Source organism: Carlito syrichta, unplaced genomic scaffold (genome assembly GCF_000164805.1).
Source record: "Carlito syrichta isolate Samal-C Ts95f unplaced genomic scaffold, Tarsius_syrichta-2.0.1 Scaffold305413, whole genome shotgun sequence".
NCBI classification, from domain to species: domain Eukaryota; kingdom Metazoa; phylum Chordata; class Mammalia; order Primates; family Tarsiidae; genus Carlito; species Carlito syrichta.
Window position 1 is genome coordinate 173,577 of NW_007249509.1, and position 20,537 is coordinate 194,113.

The window sequence follows — 20,537 nt, forward strand, 5'->3', positions numbered from 1 at the left end:
CCCCCACTTAGTCAGTCTCTCCCAGCATTTTCTTCCCAGGAAGGGTTTTGTTGATTTTTTAAAAAATGGTACTCAGCTTCGGCATCCCAGGAATCACTGGAGTCCAAGATGAGCAGCAGTGCCACCAGCTGCTGCACCAGGAGAACCCTGGCACTAGCTCCCTAGCCCTCACTCATTCAGCCACTCACATGCTCACTGACTCACCAGCATGCACACAAAAATTTTCTATACACTCACTCACACACACCAGGACTCATATAGTCTGACTGACCGGCTTCCATCTTCCAGCAGCCTCATTGTGTCTTTCAGTGGAAAGTTCTGCTCAGGGTGGCTGCATGGCATGTAACATCATAGGTGAGTGCATGACTGAAATTTGTTGTCATGACCCATGATTCACAAGTCACTGAGGGTCATCACAACAATTAGGAGTTCTTGTCAGGGAGGCCAGCTGAACCTTGACCAATACATATAGTTTTTCTCACAAAACCTGGATGAAGTGGAACAAAAAAACAGCTTTGAGATTATCTCGGCCTACCGTTAGATGAGTCCCAAGTTCCTTGTCCAAATGCAGGAAGAAGTGGGTTTTGTCCTACTCTACCAAAACAAAGAATCAGGCTCATTGAAACATAATAAAGTTTTCTCTGGCTCAAGTTGTGAATAGCCATGGCCTCTGCTGGGGATCTTCTGAGGAAGCAGGGAATCTGGAATGGTGACACAGCAAAGAGATTCTGCCAGACCCATGGAAGGGGACACAAAAGTCAGAAAAGGACATGCTATGCTTTTTGAAAACCACCATCTCTCACCATGCCCAAGCTATATGACACCGTACCCTGTCTATACTTGGCTCCTTTTCCTTCAGCCTACAGGACAGATTCCACATGAGCAGGTATCTCATTTTATCTTATTGTAGAGGAAACACTTGTGTGAGGCAGCATCCCTAGGGAAGTGCCAGACTACTTGTTGACACACCCTGTCTTCCTCCTTTTCACGAAGATCCTGGCCTTAGAGGTCTTGGGAATAAGCTTCAATCTCTGAGACAAAGGCTGTCAGTTAGGGGCCTGGCCTCAAGTTCACTGATAGTTAAATGCTCTCTAGAAGTCTGTTCTCTTGTTGAATTGTGGTGAGCATATGGGCATACATAAAATGAATGTGGGGAAGGTGAATCCCTAGCTTGGTCAATGATAAGATCGTTATATTGTCTGAAGAGAGATGATGACTTAAAAACTATGCTCAATATGATTACGCTGAAGTCCAGTTTAGGTGATTATTGTGGGAACCAACATGCTTATGATGATGACCCTGACATGGCTGTTGTCTTTAGACTAGGGAACTCTAAGTCTTGGAGTTCATCTTTGGGTGTCCAAACCTGTGGATGAAATCCTCCACCATATTGCCCAATTTGATCATTAGGTCTTGACCCCTTCTCAAGAAGCAGGGCACTTTAGCACCCCCTTCCTTAGCGCCTATTCTCTCTTTGTGTCTTTTAGTGGAACGTTCTGCCCTTATTGGCTCCACGGCATGCACCATCATAGGTGAGTGCATGGCGGGGACTGGGAGTCATGACTTATGACTCATAATATACTGAGGGCCATTTGAGGGACAGGAGTTCTTAATCATGGAATCTAACTGAACCTCAACAAAATGTGTGTACATTTTCTCTCAGGACCTGACTGAGGCTGGATAAAAAGAAACCTTGAGATGCTCTCAGCCTGCTGTTAGATGAGTCCCAAGTGTCTCTTCCAAATGCAGGGAGAGGTGGGTTTTGTCGAGCTTGACAAAAATAGAACACTCAGACTCTTGAAACATAATAAAGGTTTCTTTGGCTCACGTTTTGCATGGCCATGGCCTCAAAACTATGCATCTTCTGAGGTCACAGGGAGCACGGAATAGTGACACAAAGAAAGGAGAGTCTGCCAAAGCCATGCTGAGAGAGGACACAAAAATCAAAAAAACATGCGCCATGCTCTGTTGAAACCAGCATCTCTCTTGAGGACTCAAGATGTGAGAACTCACTCATTACAAGCAGTAGGTAAGATTCACCCATTCCAAATATTGCCCAAGAAACCCAAGTTTAACACCTACGATATGAAGGACACACATCATAAATGTATACCCTGTACCCTGTCGGTGCTGTGGGCTGTGGTTTCTGGTTCTGAGGAATCATCAGTCTTCACATGAAAAAAAGGTCCCACCTAATAGGTATCTCATCCCATCGTTTTGTGGAGGAAAGACTTGTGTGAATCAGCATCCCTGTGGAAGTACCAGTTTTCTTGTTGACATGCCCTTTTTTCCTTTTTCCCAGATCCTGGCCTCAAAGAAGTTCTTGGAAATAAGCTGCTGTCCTCAGGAAAAGGGTTTCAGCCAGGTGTCTGGTCTCGAATCCTCTGAAAATCAAAGACTCTCCAGAATGCTGGTACTTGTTGACTTGTGGTGAGCATCCGGGCGTACTTGAAATGGATGTGGGGATGGGAGGAGCTTGGGTTGGATCAATGATGAGGACTTTATATTGTCTTAAAGAGAGGCGATGACTTAAAAATCATGCTCAATAGCATTGCACTATGCCCAGGCTAGAAGACTGCTGTGGAAAACAACATGGGAATGATGTTTGCTTTGGCAGTTATATTGCATTTTGTGCTGGAGAACTCCAGACCCTGGAGGGCATCTTGGGGGCACAACCATATGAATGTGCTCTTCCATGAAATTGCCCAATGTTATCCTTATATCTTGGCCCTTTTACACATGCCGGGGCACTTTAGCAGCCCCTTGCTTGCACCATTACAGGTGAGTGTATGACTGTGGTCGGTTGTCATGACCCATGATTCACAAGTCACTGAGGGTCACCGTAACAATTAGGAGTTCTTGCTCATGGAGGCAAGCTGAACCTTTACTAATACGTGCAGTTTTTCTCTCAAGACCTGGGTGAAGTTGGACAATAAAGGACTTTGAGATTCTTTTGGCCTGCTGTTAGATGAACCCCACATGCCTTGTCCAGATGCTGGGAGAATTGGTTTTTGTCCTGCTCTACAGAAACAAGAGAATCAGTCTCATTGAAACATAATAAAAGTTTCTATGACTCAAGTTGTGAATGGCCATTTCCTCTGCTGGGTATCTTCTGAAGACTCAGGGAGCCTGGAATGGTGGCACAAAGCAAATAGAGTCCACTGTATCCACGGTGAGAGGGGGCACAAAAGTCAAAAAAGTACGTGACATGTTTTTTGGAACACACCATCTCTCTTGAGAGCTCAAGATGTGAGAACACACTCATTAAAACCTACTGGCAGAATGCCCTCATTGCCCACGTGGCCGTGAAACCCAATTTTTGACACTGAAGACCACTTTTCAGTCTGAGATATGAAGGGACACACATTAAAGCTGTATCACCCAGTATCCTGTCTGTACATGACTCCTGACCCTGAGGGACCATCAATCTTGAGTCTACGGGACAGGTTCCATGTTACCAGGTATCTCATCCCATCATTTTGTGGAGGAAATGCTTGTGTGAGGTAGCATCCCTAGGGAAGTGCCAGATTGCTTGTTGTCTCACCCTTTCTTCCTCCTTTTCACACAGATTCTGACCTCAGAGAAGCTATTGGTAATAATCTTATTCCCTTGAGACAAAGTGTTTCCATCAGTTTTCTGGCTTCAACTCTGCTGAAAGTCAAATATGCTCCAGAACTCTGATCCCCTGTGTTGACTTTTGGTGAGCATAAGAACATCTTTGAATTGGATGTGGGAAAGGTGGATCCCTGGCTTGAGTCTATGATGAGAACTTTATATTGTCTGAAGAGAGGTGATGGCTTAAAAACCATGCTCAATAGGATTATGCTGAGATTCAGCCTATGTGACAATTGTGGAAACCAATGTGGGGATGATTATAGCCCTGGCACATCTACTTTCTTTGGGTTGGAGAGCTCTAAGCCCTGCAATGCCATCTTGGTGTGCCTAACCCTATGGATGCACTCCTCCATGACATTTCCCAATTTGATCATTATTTCTTGACCCCTTCCCAAGAAGCAGAGTACTTTTGCAACCCCTTCCCTAGCTTCCATTCTCTCTTTGTGTCTTTCAGTGGAATGTTCTGCCCACTTTGGTACCATGGCACACACCATCATAGATGAGTGCATTGCTGAGATTGAGAGCCATTACCCACAATTCATAAGTCACTGAGGTTCACCTGAGAGATGGGTGTTCTTAGTCATGGAGCCAAACTGAAGCCTGACTAAATATGTGTACCTTTTCTCTCAAAAACTGGATGAGACCAGATAAAAAAGAGCTTTGAGATGACCTTGTCTTGATATTAGATGACCAGAATGTCTTTTCCAAACACACAGAGAAGTGCGTTTTGTAAATATGTACAGAAACTAGAGATCCTGGCTCTCTAAGACATTAAATTTTTCTTTGGGTCAAGTCATGCATGACTATGGCCTCAGCTTTGCATATTCTGAGGTCTCAGGGAACATGGAAAAGTGACACAAGGAAAGAATTTCTACCAGGCCCATGTTTGAGAGGGGCACTAATGTCAGAAAAAGATGTACCGTGCTCATTTGATCCAGCATCTCTCTTGAGACCTCATGAATTGAGAATTCACACATTGCAAACAGAAGGTGGTATCCCCCATTCTTTTCTCCCAGATCCTGGCCTCAAAGAATGTCTTGGAAAGAAGCTGCTTTTCCCAGGACAAAGGTTTTCAGCCAGGTGCCTGGCCTCGAATCCTCTGATAATCAAATAATCTCCAGAACTCTGGTCCTTGTAGACCTGTGATGAGCTTATGATCATCCTTGAAATGGATGTGGGGATGGTGGATCTCTGGGTTGGTTCAATGATGAGAACTTTATATTGTCTTGAAGAGATGTGATGACCTAGAAATCATGCTCAACAGGATTACTCTGAGGCCCAGGTGTGGTGACAATTGTGAAAACTGATGTGGGGATGATAATGGCCCCAGAAAGGCTATTGTGTTTTGTGCTGGAGAACCCCAAGCCCCAGAGAGCATCTTGGAGTGCACATCCCCATGGAAGCACTCATCCATGAAATTGTGCAATGTTATCCTTATGTCTTGGTCCTCTTCCCAAGAAGCAGGGTTCTTTATCAGTCCCTTCCTCAGCTCCCAATCTCTCTTTGTGTCTTTCTGTGGAATGATCTGCCAAGGTTTGCTCCATGACACGCACCATCATAGGTAAGTGCATGGCTGGGCTTGGAAGTCATGATCCATGATTCACAAGTCAATGAGGCTTACCCTGAGGGATCAGAGCTCTTAGTCATGGAGCTATGAAGCCCAACAAAATATTTGTACCTTTACTGTCAAGACCTGGGTGAGGCTGGATAAAAAGAGTTTTGAGGTGTTCTCAGTCCTCTGTTAGATGAGTCCCAATTGTCTTGTTCAAACACAGGGAGAAATGGTATTTTAGTTCTATAAAAACAGGAGAGTCTGGCTCATTGAAACATACTAAAGGTTTCTTTGGCTCAAGTTGTGCATGGTCATGACTTCAGCTGGGCATCTTATGAGGTCTCAGGGAACATGGAATGATGACACAAAGAAGGAAGAATCTGCCAGACCTATGTTGCAAGGGGGCAAAAGTCAGGGGAAAAAAAAACGAGCCATGCTGTTTTGAAATGAGCATCTCCCTTGAGAACTCAAGAACTCAGAGTGAGAACTCACTCATTACAAGCAGCAAGTGGGATTCCCCCATTCCAAACATTGGTCAACAAACTCAATTTTTTACACTAGAGACCACCTTCCAAATTGAGATATTAAAAGACACACATCCAAAGTGTATCACCCAATACCATGTCTGTGCTGTGGGATGTGGCTCTTGGCCCTGGGGACCATCAGTCTTCAGCCTGAAGGATGGGCCCCACATGAACAGATATCTCATCTTGTAGTATTGTGAAGGAAAGACTGTGTGAAGCAGCATCTCTGTGTAAGTTCCCCTTTTCTTGTTGACACACACTTTTTTCCTCCTTTTCTCCCAGATCATGGCCTCAGAGAAGGTGATGGGAATATCTGCTGTCCCAGGGCTAAAGGGTTTCACCTGGCCTCATTTCCTCTGAAAATCAAATAGTCTCCAGAATTCTGGTCTTTGTTGACCTGTGGTGAGCATATGGGCATCATTGAAATGGATATGGAGATGGCAGATCCTTGGGTTGGGTCAATGATGAGAACTATGTATTGTCTTGAAGAGAAGTAATGACTAAGAAATCATTCTCAATAAGGTTATGTTGAGGCCAAGGATAGGTCACAATTGTGAAAACTGACGTGGAAATGACGATGGCCCTGCAGAGCTATTGAGTTTTGCCTGGAGAACTCCAAGCCCTGGAGGCTACCTTTAGGTGCACAACAATCTGGATGCACTCCTCCAAGAAATTGCCCAATTTTATCCTTATGTCATCGCCCTCTTCCTGAGGGCAGAGCACATTATCAGGCCCCTGCTTAGCACCCAATTTCTCTTTTTGTTTTTTGACCTTCAGTGGAATGTTCTGCTCAGGTTGGCTCCATGGCACACACCATCATAGGGAAGTGCACAGCTGAGATTGGTTTTCATGACCTCTAATTCACAAGTCACTGAGGGTCATCATAACAAATAGGAGTTCTTGGTGTTGGAGTGAAGCTGAATCCTGACCAATACATGTAGTTTTTCTCTCAAGACCTGGGCGAGGTGGGAAAAAAGGAGCTTTGAGATGCTCTCCGCCTGTTGTTAGATGAGTCCCAAGTGCCTTGTCCAAATGCAGGGAGAAGTGGGTTTAGTCCTGCTATACAGAAACAATAGAATCAGGCTGATTGAAGCACAATAAAGGTTTCTATGATTCAAGTTGTGAATGGCCATGGTTTCTGCTGTGCATCTTCTGAGGTCTCAGGGAGCATGGAACGGTGGCCTATGGCAAACATACTCCACCGGATCCATGGTGGGAGGAGGCACAACAGTCGGAAAAGGATGTGTCATGCTTTTCTGAAAACACCATTTCTCTTGAGAAGTCAAAAAGTGAACACACACACATTAAAGCCAGCAGGCAGAATTTCCCCATTACCAACGCTGGCCACTAAACCCAATTTTTGACAATGAAGATTACTTTCCAACCTGAGATCGAGAGGATACACAGCCAAGCTGTATCACTCAGTACCCTGTCTGTACTTGGCTCTCGGCCCTGGGGGACTCTTGGAACTCAACCAACAGAACAGATCCCATGTGACAAGTTATCCCATCATTTTGTGGAGGAAATGCTTGTGTGAGGCAGCATCCATATGGAAGTGACAGATCCCTTGTTAACACACTCTGTCTTCCTCCTAATCACACAGATTCTGGCCTCAGAGAAGGTCTTTGGAATAAGCTTCTGCTCCCAGGACAGAGGGTTTCAGCCAAGTACCTGGCCTCTAGTCCGCTGAAAGTCAAAACTCTCCAGAACTCTGGTCTCCTCTGTTGACTTGTGGTGAGCATATGGGCATACTTGAATTGGATGAGGGGAAGGCAGACACCTGGCTTGGGTCAATGATGAGAACTTTATATTGACTGAAGAGAGATGATGACCTAAAAATCATGCTCAACAGGATTACGCTGAGGCCCAGCCTAGGTGACACTTGTGGAAACTGACAAAGGGATGATGAAGGCCCTGGCAGGGCTACTGTCTTTGGGTTGGAGAACTCTAAGCCCTGAAGGTCATCTTCGGGTGACAAACTCTGTGGATGCACTGCTGCATGAAATTGCCCAATTTGATCATTATATCTTGACCCCTTACCAAGAAGCAGGGCACTTTAGCAGTACCTTCCTTACCTCACAATCTCTCTGTGTCTTTCAGTAAAATGTTCTGCCCATGGTGGCTCCATGGCATGCACCATCAGAGGTGAGTGTGACTGGGGTTGAGAGTCATGACCCCTGATTCTCAAGTTGCTGAGGGCCATCCTGAGGAAAGAGAGTTCTTAGTCATGCATTCAAACTGAGCCATGAACAAATATATTTACCCTTTCTCTCAAGACCTGGGTGAGGATGGATTAAAAAAGAGTTTTGAGAAGCTTTTGGCCTACTGTTAAATGAGTCCCATGTGTCTTATCTATACGCAGAAGTGTGTTTTGTCGAGCACTACAGAAAAAGGACAATGTGGCTAGTTGAAACATACTAAAGGTTTTAGGATCCCTGTGGCAGTGCCAGTTTTTCTTGTTGACATGCTCTTTTTTCCTCCATTTCTCTTAGATTCTTTTTTCAGAGGAGGTCTTGGGAATATGCTACTGTTTCTGGGACAAAGAGTTTCAACTCTGCTGAAAGTCAAACACTCTGCAGAACTCTAGTCCTCTGTATTGACTTGTGGTGAGCATTTGGGTATCCTTCAAATGAATGCAGGAAAGGCAGATCTCTGACTTGGGTCAATGATGAGAAATTTATATTGTCTGAAGAGAGGTGATGACCTAAAAATCATGCTCAATAGGATTACTCTGAGGCCCAGCCTAGGTGACAATTGTGGAAATGAATGTGAGGATGATGATGGCCCTGGTAAGACTATTGTCTTTAGGCTGGAGAACTCTAAGCCCTAGAGGCCATTTTGAGGATCCCAAACCTGTGGATGCACATCTCCACGAATTTCCCAATTTGATCATTATGTCTTGACCCCTTCCCAGGAAACAAGGCATTTTAGCAACCTTTTCCTTAGGTGCTAATCTGCCTTTGTGTCTTTCAGTGGAATGTTCTACCTAGGTTGGCCCCACAGCACACACCATCATAGGTCATGACCCATGATTCACAAGTCTCTGAGGGTTATCTAACAAAGGAGTTCTTGGTCATGGAGGCAAGCGGAATCCCGACCAATATGTGTAGTTTTTCTCTCAAGACCTAGGTGAGCCTGGATACTAAAAAGCTGTGAGATACTCACGGTCTGATGTTAGATGAGCCACAAGTGCCTTGTCTAAATGCAAGAAGAAGTGGGTTTTGTCCCATTCTACAGATACAAGAGAATCAGGTTCATTGAAACATAATAAAGGTTTCTATGCCTCAAGTTTTGAATGGCCAAGTTCCTTGCTGGGCATCTTTTGAGGACTCAGGGAGTTTGGAATTGTGGCACAAAGCAAAAAGAGTCCACCAGTCCCATGGTGAGAAGGGGCACAAAAGTCAGAAAAAGATGTTCCATGCTCTTTTGAAACCACCATCTATTCTGAGAACTCAAGAAGTGAGATCTCACTCATTAAAATCAGCAGGCAAGATTCCCATTAATAACATTGGCCATGAAACCCAATTTTTGACACTGAAGGCCACTTTCTAACTTAAGATCTGAGGGGACACACATCCAAACTGTATCATCCAGTACCCTGTCTGTTCTTGGCTCCTGGCCCTGGGTGATCAAAAATCTTCAGCCTGCAGACTAGGTCTCACATGATCATGTATCTCACCCAACATTTTGTGGAGGAAATGCTTCTGTGAGCAGCATCCCTATTGAAGTGCTGGGTTGCTTGTTGACATTCCCTGTCTTTTTCTTTTTCTCTCAGATCCTGACCACAGAGAAGGTCTTGGAAATAAACTGCTATCCCTGGGACAAAGGGTTTCTGTCAGGTGCCTGACTTCAAGTACATTGAAAGTCAAATACTCTCCAAATATGTTTCCTTTTGTTGACTTATGGTGAGCATATGGACATCCTTGAAATACATGGGGGAAAGTGGAACCCTGGCTTAGATCAATGATGAGAACTTTTTATTGTCTGAAGAGAGGTGATGATTTAAAAATCATGCTTAATAGGATTATGCTGAGGCCAACCTGGATGACAATTGTGAAAACCAACGTGGGGATGATGATAGCCTTGACAGGGCTATTGTCTTTGGCCTGGAGAACTCTAAGTCCTGAAAGTCATATTGCAGTGCCCAACCTTGTGTGTGCACTCTTCCACAAAATTGCTCAATTTGATTGTTATGTCTTGACTCCTTTCCAAAAGTAGGGCACTTTAGCAGCCCCTTCCTTACCTCCCAATCTCTCTCTGTGTCTTTCAATGGGATGTTCTGCCCAGGTTGACGTCATGTCATGCACCATCATAGGTGAGTGCATGACTGGAATTGGGCGTCATGACCCATGATTCACAAGTCAGTGAGGGTCACCATGAGGAATTGGAGTTATTAGTCATGGAGGCAAAATGAGCCAAGAAAAAATATATTTTCTCTCAAGACCTGGGTGAGGCTGGATAAAAAAGAGATTTGGAATTCTCTCAGCCTGATGCTAGATGGGCCCCAAGTGTCTTGTCCAATCGCAGGGAAAAGTGGGCTTTGTTGAGCTCTACAGAAACAAAAGAGCCTTGTTCATTGAACCATACTAAAGGCTTCTTTGGCTCAAGCTGTGAATGGTTATGTTCTCAGCAGGCCATCTTCTGAGGTCTCAGGGAGCATGGAATGGTGACACAAAGAAAGGAGAGACAGCAGAAGCCATGTTGAGAGGGAACACGAAAGTCAGAAAAACATGTGCCATGCTCTTTCAAAATTAGCATCTCTCTTGAGAACTAAAGAAGTGAGAACTCACTCATTACAAGGAGTATGCAGGATTTTCCTATTCCCAACATTGACAAAGAACCCAATTTTTACACTTGAAACAAACTTCCAAAATATGATATTAGAGGACACACATCCACAGTACATCACTCAGCACCATGTCTGTGCTATGTTCTGTGACTCCTGTGCCACAGGGGGATCATCTGTCTTCAGCCTGAGCAGAGGTTAATGTGAAAAGGTAACTCATTCCATTGTTTTGTGGAGGAAAGGCATGTGTGAGTCAGCATGCCTGTAGACATGCCAGTTTTCTGTTGACATGCCCTTTTTTCCTCCTTTTCTACCAGATCTTAGTCCTGGAGAAGGTGCTTGGGAATAAGCTGCTTGGGAATAAGCTGCTGTCCTGGGGACAAAGGGTTTCAATGAAGTGCCTGGTCTGTAATCCTCTGAGAATCAAATACTCTCCAGAACTCTGGTCCATGTTGACCTGTGGTGAGCATATGGGTGTCCTTGAAATGGATGTTGGGATGGCAGATCTCTGTGTTTGGTCAATGATGAGAACTTTGTTGTCTAGAAGAGAGGTGATGATTTAAAAATCATGCTCAATAGGATTACACTGAGGCCCAGGCTATTTGACAATTGTGGAAAATAGTGTGGGAATGATGGTGGTCCTGGCAGGGCTATGGTGTTTGGAGTTGGAGAACTCCAATCCCCATAGGCCATCTTGGGGTACACAATCCTGTGGATGAGCTCCTCCATGATACTGCCCAATTTCATACTTATGTCTTGTCCCTCTTCCAAGATGCAGGGAACTTCAGCAACCCCTTGCTTGGGCCCAATCTCTCTTTATATCTTTCAGTGGAATGTTCTGTCCAGGTTGGCTCCACAGCACCCATCATCACAGGTGAGTGCATGACTGGAATTGGTTGTCATGTCCCATGATTCGAAAGTCACTGAGAGTCATCTGACAAATAAGAGTTCTTGGTCATGAAGGCAAGCTGAATTCCAACCAATATGTGTAGCTTTTCTCTCAAATCCCTGGGATATAAAAGAACTTTGAGATGCTCTCTGGCTGCTGCTAGATGAGCCCCAAGTAACTTGTCCAAACACAGGGAGTAGTGGGTGTTCACCCTCTCTACAGAAACAAGAGAACCAAGCTCTTTGAAACATAATGGTTTCTATGGCTCAATTTGTGATGTCCATGGCCTCTGCTGGGCATCTTCTGAGGATTCAGGGAGCTTGGAATGATGGCACAAAGCAAAGAGAGTCCACCTGACCCATGATGAGACAAAAGTCAGAAAAACACATGCCTTGCTCTTTTGAAACCACCATCAAACTCAAGATGCCAGAACACACCAATTGAAACCAGCAGGCAGGAATCCCCCACTACCAACATGGCCACGAAACCCAATTTTTGACACTGTAGATGACTTTCCAAGCTGAAATCTGAGGGAACACACATTCAGGTTGTATCATCCAGTACTCCGTTGTACTTGGCTCCTGGCCCTGGGATGCCATCAGTCTTTAGTCTACAGGACAGGTATAACTTGATCATGTATCTCAATCCAATGTTTTATGGAGGAATAGACATTGTAAGGCAGCATCCCTATGGAATTTCTGGACTGCTTGTTGACACTCCCAGTCTTCTTCCTTTTCACGTGGATTCTGGCTTCAGAGAAGGTCTTTGGAATAAGCTGCTGCCCCTGGGATAGAGAGTTTCAGCCTGACCTCCATCTGCTGAAAGTCAAATACTCTCCAGAATTCTGGTCCCCTGTGTTGACTTCTATTGAGTTTATGCACATCTTTGAAATAGATGCAAGAAAGGCAGATCTCTGGCTTGGGTCAATGATGCGAACTTTATATTGTCTGAAGATAAGTGATGTCTTAAATACCATGCACAATAGTATTACGCTGAGGTCCAGTTTAGATGACAATTGTGGAAATGAACATGAGAATAATGATGGCCCTAGCAGGGCTATTGTCTTGGGGCTGAAGAACTCTAAGCCCTGGAGGCCATCTTGGGTTGCCCAAACCTGTGGATGCACTCCTCCATGAAATTGCCCAGTTTGATCATTATGTCTTGACCCCTTCCCAAGAAGCAGGTCACTTTAGTAGCCTTTTCCATAAGGGCCAATCTCTCTTTGTGTCTTTCAGTGGAATGTTCTGCCCAGGTTGGCTCCATGGAATGTACCATCATAGGTGAGTGCATGACTGGGATAGAATTGGTTGTCATGACCCAGGATTTAAAGTCTCTGAGGGTCATTAAACAAATAGGAGTTCTTGGTCACGGAGGCAAGTGAATCCCGACCAATATGTGCAGTTTTTCTCTCAAGACCTTGGTGAGCCTGGATAAAAATGGGCTCTGAGATGCTTGTGGCCTACTGTTAGATGAGCCCCAAGAGCTTTGTCCATACATAAGGAGGAGTGGGTTTTGTCCTGCTCCACACAAACAAGAGAATCAGGCTCATTGAAACACAAGATAGGTCCTTATGGCTCATGGCTCAAGTTTTTAATGGCCAAGTCCTCTGCTGGGCATTATCTGAGGACGCAGAGAGGTTGAAATTGTGGCACAAAGCAAAGAGAGTCTGCCAGTCCCATGGTGAGAAGAGGCATTAAAGTCAGAAAAAGATGTGCCATGCTCTTTTAAAAACCACCATCTCTCTGGAGAACTCAGGAAGTGAGATCTCACTCATTAAAACCAGCAGGCAGGATTCCCCATTAGCAACATTGGCCACAAAATGCAATTTATGATACTGGAGTTGTTTACAACCTGAGATGCAAGGGGACATACATCCAAGCTGTATCACCCAGTATCCCATCTGTACTTGGCTCCTGACTCTGGGGGAACATCAATCTTCAGGCCACAGGACAGGTCTCAATTGACCAGGTATCTCATTCCATCGTTCTGTGGAAGAAATGCTTGTGTGAGGCAGCATCCCTATGCAAGTGCCTGACTGCTTGTCAACATGCCTTGTCTTTTTCTTTTCATGCATCCTAGCCTGAGAGAAGGTCTTGGGAATAAGTTTCTGCCCCCAGGCAAAAGGTTTCAGTCAGGTGCCTGTCCTCAAGTCCACTGAAAACTAAATACTCTCCAGAACTCTGGTCACCTGTGTTGATTTGTGGTGCACATATAAGCATCTTGAAATAAATGCAAGGAAGGCTTGGGTGAATGATGAGAACTTTATATTGTCTGAAGAGAGGTGATGACTTAAAAATTGTGCTCAGTAAGATTACGCTGAGGCCCAGCCTAGGAGACATTGTGGAAACCAATATGGGGATAATGATGGCCCTGGCAGGGCTATTGTCTTTGGCCTGGAGAACTATAAGACTTGGAGGTAATCTTGGGGTACCCAATCCTGTGGATGCATTCTTCGACGAAATTGCCCAATTTGATCATTATGTCTTGACTCCTTTCCAAGAAGTAGGGCACTTTAGCAGCCCCTTCCTTACCTCCCAATCTTTCTTTGTGTTTTTCAATGAAATGTTCTGCCCAGGTTGGCTCCATGGCATGAACCATCATAGGTGATGCATGGCTGGGATTGGGCGTCATGACCCATGATTCACAAATGCTGAGGGTCACCCTGAGGGAGAAGAGTTATTAGTCATGGAGCCAAACTGAGCCCAGACAAAATATGTGTACCTTTTCTCTCAAGACCTGGGTGAGGCTAGATAAAAAAAGCTTTAGTATACTCTCAGTCTCATGTTAGATGAGCCCCAGCAGTCTTGTCCAAATGCAGGGAGAAGTGGGTTTTGTTGAGCTTTACAGAAACAAGAGAGCTTGGTTCATTAAAAATGCTAAAGGTTTCTTTGGCTCAAGCTGTGCATGGCCATTGCCTCAGCTGGCCATCTTCTGAGGTCTCAGGGAGTGTGAAATGGTGACATAAAGGAGAGTCTTCTGGAGCCATATTGAAAGGGGACACAAAAGTCAGGAAAACATGTGCCAGGCTTTTTCAAAATCAGCATCTCTCTTGAGAACTCAAGAAGTGAGAGCTCACTCATTACAAGCAGTATGTGGGAATACCCCATTTCCCACATTGACTAAGAACCCAATCTTTAACTGGGGACCAACTTCCAAAATGAGATTTGAGAGGACATGTATCCCTAGTATATCACCCAGTACCATGTCTGTGCTATGTTCTGTGTTTTCTGGCCCTGGAGGACCATGCTTCTTCAGCTGAACAACAGGTCTTATATGAACAGGTGACTCATCCCATCCTTTTGTGGAGGAAGAGCATGTGTGAGGCAGCATGCCTATGGAAGTGCCAGTTTTCTTGGTGACACACCCTTTTTCCTTCTTTTCTATCAGATCCTAGCCTCAGAGAAGGTCTTGGGAATAAGCTGCTATCCCAGGAACAAAGGGTTTCAGCAAGGTGCCTGGTCTAAAATTCTCTAAAAATCAAATACTATCCAAAACTCTGGTCCTTATTGACCTGTGGTGAGCATATGGGTGTCCTTGAAGTGGATGTGGGGATGGCAGATCCCTGCATTGGGTCAATGATGAAAATTTTATATTGTCTGGAGAGCAGTGATGACTTAAAAATCATGCTCAATAGGATTATGATGAGGCCTGGGATATTTGACAATTGTGGAAACCAGCGTGGGGATTATGATGGCCCTGGCAGGGCTATTGTGTTTTGGGCTGGAGAAATACAAGCCCTGGAGGCCATCGAGGGGTATACAACTCCTTGGATGAGCTTCTCCCAAAACTTGCTGAATTTTATCCTTATACCTTGGCCCTCTTATCAAGATGCAGGGACTTTGGCAGTCCCTTGCTTAGCACATGATCTCTCTTTGTGCCTTTCAGTGGAATGTTGTGCCCAGGTTGGTTTCATGGCATGCATCATCATAGATGAGTACTTGGCTAGGATTGGTTGTCATAACACATTATTCAAAAATCACTAAGTCATTTAACAAACAAGAGTTCTCAGTCATGGAGGCAAGCTGAATCCCGACCAATATGTGCAGTTTTTCTCTCAATACCCAGGTAAAACCACCATCTCTCCTTAAAACTCAAGATATGAGAACACATACATTAAAAAGCAGCAGGCAGGATACCCCCATTACCAACGTTGGGTATGAAACCCAATTTTTGACACTGGAGACCAGTTTCCAACCTGAGATCCGAGGAGACACATATCCAAGCTGTGTCATCCAATACCCTGTCTATACTTGGCTCCTGGCCCTGGGGGACTGTCCGTCTACAGCCTACAGGACAGTTCTCACATGACAATATACCTCATTACAAAGTTTTGTGGAGAAATTGTTGCTGTGAGGTAGCATCCCTATGGAATTGCTGGACTGCCTGTTGACACACCCTGTGTTCCTCCTTTTCACACAGATTCTGGCCTCAGAGAAGTTCTTGAAAATAAGCTGCTGCCCCCAAGACAAAGGGTTTCAGTCAGTCAGGTGCCTGTCCTCAAGTCTGCTGAAAGCAATATACTCTCCAGAACTCTGGACCCTGTGTTGACTTGTGGTAAGCATTTGAACATCCTTGAAATGAATACAGAGAAGGAGGAACCATGGCTTAGGTCAATGATGAGAACTTTATATTGTCTGAAGAGAGGTGATGACTTAAAAATCATGCTCAATAGGATTATTCTGAGGCCCAGCCAAAGTGACAATAGTGAAAACTGATGCGAGGATGATGATGCCCCTGGCAGGGCTATTGTCTTTGGGCTAAAGAACTCTAAGTCCTGGAGGCTATCTTGGAGTGCCCAACACTGTAGATGCACTCTTCCATGAAATTGCCCAAATCATTGTTATGTCTTGACTCCTTCCCAAGAAGCAGGGCACTTTAGCCCTTTCTTACCTCCCAATCTCTCTTTGTGTCTTTCAATGGAATGTTCTGCCCAGGTTGGCTCTATGGCATGCAGCATCATAGATGAGTGCATGAATGGGAATGGAAGTCAAGACCCAGGATTCACAAGTCATGAGGTTCACCCTGAAGGATAGGAGTTCTTACTCATGGAGCCAAACTGAGCCCAGACAAATTATGAGCATTTTTCTCCCAAGACCTCAATGAGGCTGGATAAAAAAGAGCTTTGGATGCTCTCAGCCTGCTGTTAGATGAACCCCAATTTATTTGTCTAAACACAGGGAGAAATGGGTTTTGCTGAGCTCTACAGAAACAGGAGAGCCTGGCTCATAGAAACATACCAAAGGTTTCTTTGGCTCAACCTGTGCATGACCATGGCCCCAGCTGGGATTCTTCTGAAGTCTGAGGGAGCATGCACTGGTGACACAAACAAAGGAGAGTCTGTCGGAACCAATGTTGAGAGGTGACACTAAAGTCAGAAAAAAATGTGCCATGCTTTTTTGAAACCAGCATCTCTCTTGAGAACTCAAGAAGTGATTACAAGCAACAGGTGAGATTCCCCCATTCCAAACACTGGCCAAGAAACCCAATTTTTAAACCACTTTCCAAATTGAGATATGAGAGGCCACGCATTCAAAATGTATCACCCTGAACCCTGTGTGTGCTGTGCTCTTTGGCTCCTGGTCCTGGGGCATCAGTAGACTTCACCTGAAAAATGAGGTCCCACCCGAACAGGTATCTCATCCAGTCATTTTGTGGAGGAAACACTTGTTGAGGCAGCATCCCTGTGGCCATGCCAGTTTTCTTGTTGACACACCTTTTATTTTCCTTTCCTCCTAGATTCTATACTCAGAGACAGTTTGGGAAATACGCTGCTGTCCCAGGGAAGGAAGGTTTCAGCCATGTGCCTTGCCCAGAATGCTCTGAAAATCAAATACTCTTTAGAACTCTGGATGTTGTTGACCTGTGGTAAGCATATTTACATCCTTGAAATAGATGCATGGATGGTGCATCCCTGTATTGGGTCAATAATGAGAACTTTATATTGTCTAGAACAGAGGTGGTGACTTAAAAATCATGCTCAATAGGATTACGATGAGGGCCAGACTATTAGACAATTGTAGAAACCAGTGTGGGGATGATGATGGCACTGCAAAGCTATGGTGTTTTGGACTGGAGAACCCCAAGCCCTGGAGGCCTTCTTGGGTTGCTCAACCCTGTGAATATGCTCCTACATGATATGCCCAATTTCATTCTTATGTATTGACTCTCTTACCAAGATGCAGGGAACTTTAGCAGTCTCTTGCTTAGCACCCAATCTCTCTTTGTGTCTTTCAGTGGAATGTTCTTCCCAAGTTGGTTCCATGGCATGCATCATCATAGGTGAGTGAATGACTGAGATTGATTGTCATGCCCAATGATTCAAAGGCACTGAGAGTCATCTAATAAATAGGAGTTTTTGTTCGTGGAAGCAAGTTGAATCCCAACCAATATGTGTAGTTTTTCTCTCAATACCTGGGCGTGGCTGGATATAAAACAGCTCTGAGATGCTCTTGACCTGCTGTGAGACAAGCGCCAAGTGCCTTGTCCAAATGCAGGGAGTAGTGGGTTTTCACTCGCTCTACAGAAGCAAGAGAATCAGGCTCATTGAAACATAATAATGGTTTCTATGGCTCAAGTTGTGAATGGTCATGACCTCTGCTGGGCATCTTCTGAGGACTCAGAGAGCTTGGAATGATGGCACAAAGCAAAGAGAGCCTGCTGGACCCATGGTGAGAGGGGGCACAAAAGTCAGAAAAAGACATGCCATGCTCTTTTGAAACAACCCTCTTGAGAACTCAAGATGTAAGAGCACACTCATTAAAACCAGCAGGCAAAATTCCCACATTACCAACATTGGCCATGAAACCCAATTTTTGACACTGGAGACCACTTTCCAACCTGAGATCTGAGGGGACACATATCCAAGCTATATCATTCAGTACCCTGTCTGTACTTGACTCCTGACCCTGTGGTATTGTCAATCTTTAGCCAACAGGGCAGGTCGCATATTACCATGTATCTCATTCCAACGTTTTGTGGAGGAAACGCTTCTGTGAGGCAGCACCTCTATGGAAGTGCCAAATTGCTTATTGACATGCCCTGTCTTTCTCTTTTTCACACAGATCCCAGCCTCAGGGAAGATCCTGGGAAAATGTTGCTGCCCCTGGGATAAAGGGTTTCAGCCAGGTGCCTGGCCTCAACTCTCCTGAAGGTTAAACACACTCTAGAACTCTGGTCCCCTCCATTGACTTGTGGTGAGCAAATGGGAATCCTTGAAATGGATGTGGGGAAGGCAGATTGCTGGATTTGGTCAATGATGAGAACTTTATACTGTCTAAAGAGATGTGATGACTTAAAAATCATGCTTAATAAGATTATGCTGAGGCCCAGCTTATGTAACTATTGTGGAAATGAGCGTGAAGATGATGATGGCCCTGGTAGGGCTATTGTCTTTGGGCTGGAGAACTCTAATCCCCAGAAGACATCTTGGAGTGTTCAAACCTGTAGATGCACTCCATGAAATTGACCAACTTGATCATTATGTCTTGACCTCTTCCCAAGAAGAAGGGCACTTTAGCAGCCTTTTCCTTAGTTGCCAATCTCCCTTTGTGTCTTTTGGTGGAATATTCTGCCCAAGTTGGTGCCATGGCATGCACCATCACAGGTGAGTGCATAACTGGGACTGATTGCCATGGTCCATGATTCACAAGTCTCTGAGGGTCATCTAACAAACAGGAGTTCATGGTCATAGAGGCAAGCTGAATCATAATCAATATTTGCAGTTTTTCTCTCAATACTTGGGTGAGATGCTCTCGTCCTGCTGTTAGATGAGCCCCAAGTGCCCTGTCCAAACTCAGGGAGAAGTGGGTTTTCACTGGCTCTACAGAAACAAAAGAATCAGTCTCATTGAAACATAATGGTTCTATGGCTCAAGTTGTGAATGGCCATGGCCTCTGCTGCACATCTTCTGAGGAGTCAGGGAGCTTGGAATGGTGGCACAAAACAAAGAGGGTTCACCTGACCCATAGTGGCAGGGGACACAAAAGTCAGAAAAAGACATGCCATGCTCTTTTGTAACCACCATCTCTCTTGAGAACTCAAGATGTGAGAACACACTCATTAAAACCAATAGGCAGGATTACCCCATTACCAACATTGGCCATGAAACCCAATTTTTGACACTGGAGATGGCTTTCCAACCTGAGATGTGAGGGTACACACATTCAAGCTTGCCCTTTGTTTACTTGGTTTCTGGGCCTGGAGGACAGTCAGTCTTTGGCCTACAGGACAGGTTTCACATGACCATGTATCTCATCACAATGTCTTTTGGAGGAAATGCTTTGGCACATCCATAGGGATGTGAGGCAGCATCCCTATGGAATTTCCAGGCTGCTTGTTGACACACCCTGTCTTCCTCCTTTTCACGTAGATCCTGGCCTCAGTGATAATGTTGGGAATAAACTGCTGGCCCTAGGATAAAGAGTTTCAGCCAGTTGCCTGGCTTTGACTCCACTGAAAGACAAACACTCTCCAGAACTTTGGTCCCTTGTGTTGACTTGTGGTGAACATATGGGCATCCTTGAAATGGATGTGGGGAAGGAAGATCCTTGGCTTGGTAAATGATGAGAACTTTATATTGTCTGAAGAGAGGTGATGACATAAAAATCATGCTCAATAGAATTACACTGAGGCCCAGCCTATGTGACAGTTGTGGAAACAGACATGAGGATGATGATGACCCTGGCATGGCTATTGTCTTTGGGTTGGAGAACTCTGAGACCTGGAGGCCATCTTGGGGTGTGCAAACCCTTAATGTACTCTTCCACAAATTGCCCAAATTGATCATTACATCTTGACCCCTTCCCAAGAAGCAGGGCACTTTAGCAGCCCCTTCCTTACCTCCCAATCTCTCTTTGTGTCTTTCAGTGGAATGTTCTGCCCAGTACTGCCCCATGGCACGCACTGTTAAACCCAGAATTCAAATCCGAGAGAGAGACCACAAAGAGCCAGCTCCAATGCAAACACACGAGGGTCTTTATTCAGGCTCAAGTCTGGGCTCACGTATGAAGCTGGCAGTGGCTTCAGGGACGAGAGCCCTGATCCAGTATGGCAAGCAGTTTTTATGCACAATTACAGAGGGAGGGGAAAGAACTTTAAACTTGATTTTACATGATTGGGTAATTTCTCCTAATGGGTACGGGAACACTTGGTATTGGTAGGTGCCTTTCGTGG

The 20,537-nt window shown here is 44.9% G+C and overlaps 1 protein-coding gene across 4 annotated transcripts; it reads left to right on the forward strand.

Annotated features, from left to right (window-relative positions):
* The first annotated feature begins 1,493 nt into the window (after nt 1-1,493).
* Nucleotides 1,494-18,541, forward strand: LOC103264020. 4 transcript variants are annotated; one of them, XM_021714232.1, is made up of 16 exons: nt 1,494-1,532; nt 1,664-2,029; nt 2,303-2,430; nt 3,569-3,700; nt 5,974-6,093; nt 7,295-7,425; nt 7,792-7,836; nt 8,184-8,297; nt 9,467-9,596; nt 10,795-10,939; nt 11,250-11,351; nt 12,602-12,646; nt 15,786-15,920; nt 17,103-17,231; nt 17,601-17,645; nt 18,428-18,541. In XM_021714232.1, the coding sequence occupies exons 9-16, from the start codon at nt 9,594-9,596 to the stop codon at nt 18,475-18,477; spliced, it is 654 nt and encodes a 217-aa protein (XP_021569907.1). In that variant the 5' UTR covers nt 1,494-1,532; nt 1,664-2,029; nt 2,303-2,430; nt 3,569-3,700; nt 5,974-6,093; nt 7,295-7,425; nt 7,792-7,836; nt 8,184-8,297; nt 9,467-9,593; the 3' UTR covers nt 18,478-18,541. The 4 variants fall into 4 exon arrangements, with proteins under 4 accessions (XP_021569907.1, XP_008059869.1, XP_021569908.1 ...); XM_008061678.2 differs by having other exon boundaries at nt 11,307-11,351; XM_021714233.1 differs by lacking the exon at nt 7,792-7,836.
* Nucleotides 18,542-20,537: the final 1,996 nt, after the last annotated feature.

Bases quoted from the DNA above. Each gene is read 5' to 3' on its own strand.
- LOC103264020 (XM_021714232.1), top strand. The intron at 12,647-15,785 runs GTGAGTGCATGA...CTTTTCACACAG, and splicing joins CATGGAATGTACCATCATAG to ATTCTGGCCTCAGAGAAGTT. The intron at 15,921-17,102 runs GTAAGCATTTGA...CTTTCCTCCTAG, and splicing joins GGACCCTGTGTTGACTTGTG to ATTCTATACTCAGAGACAGT.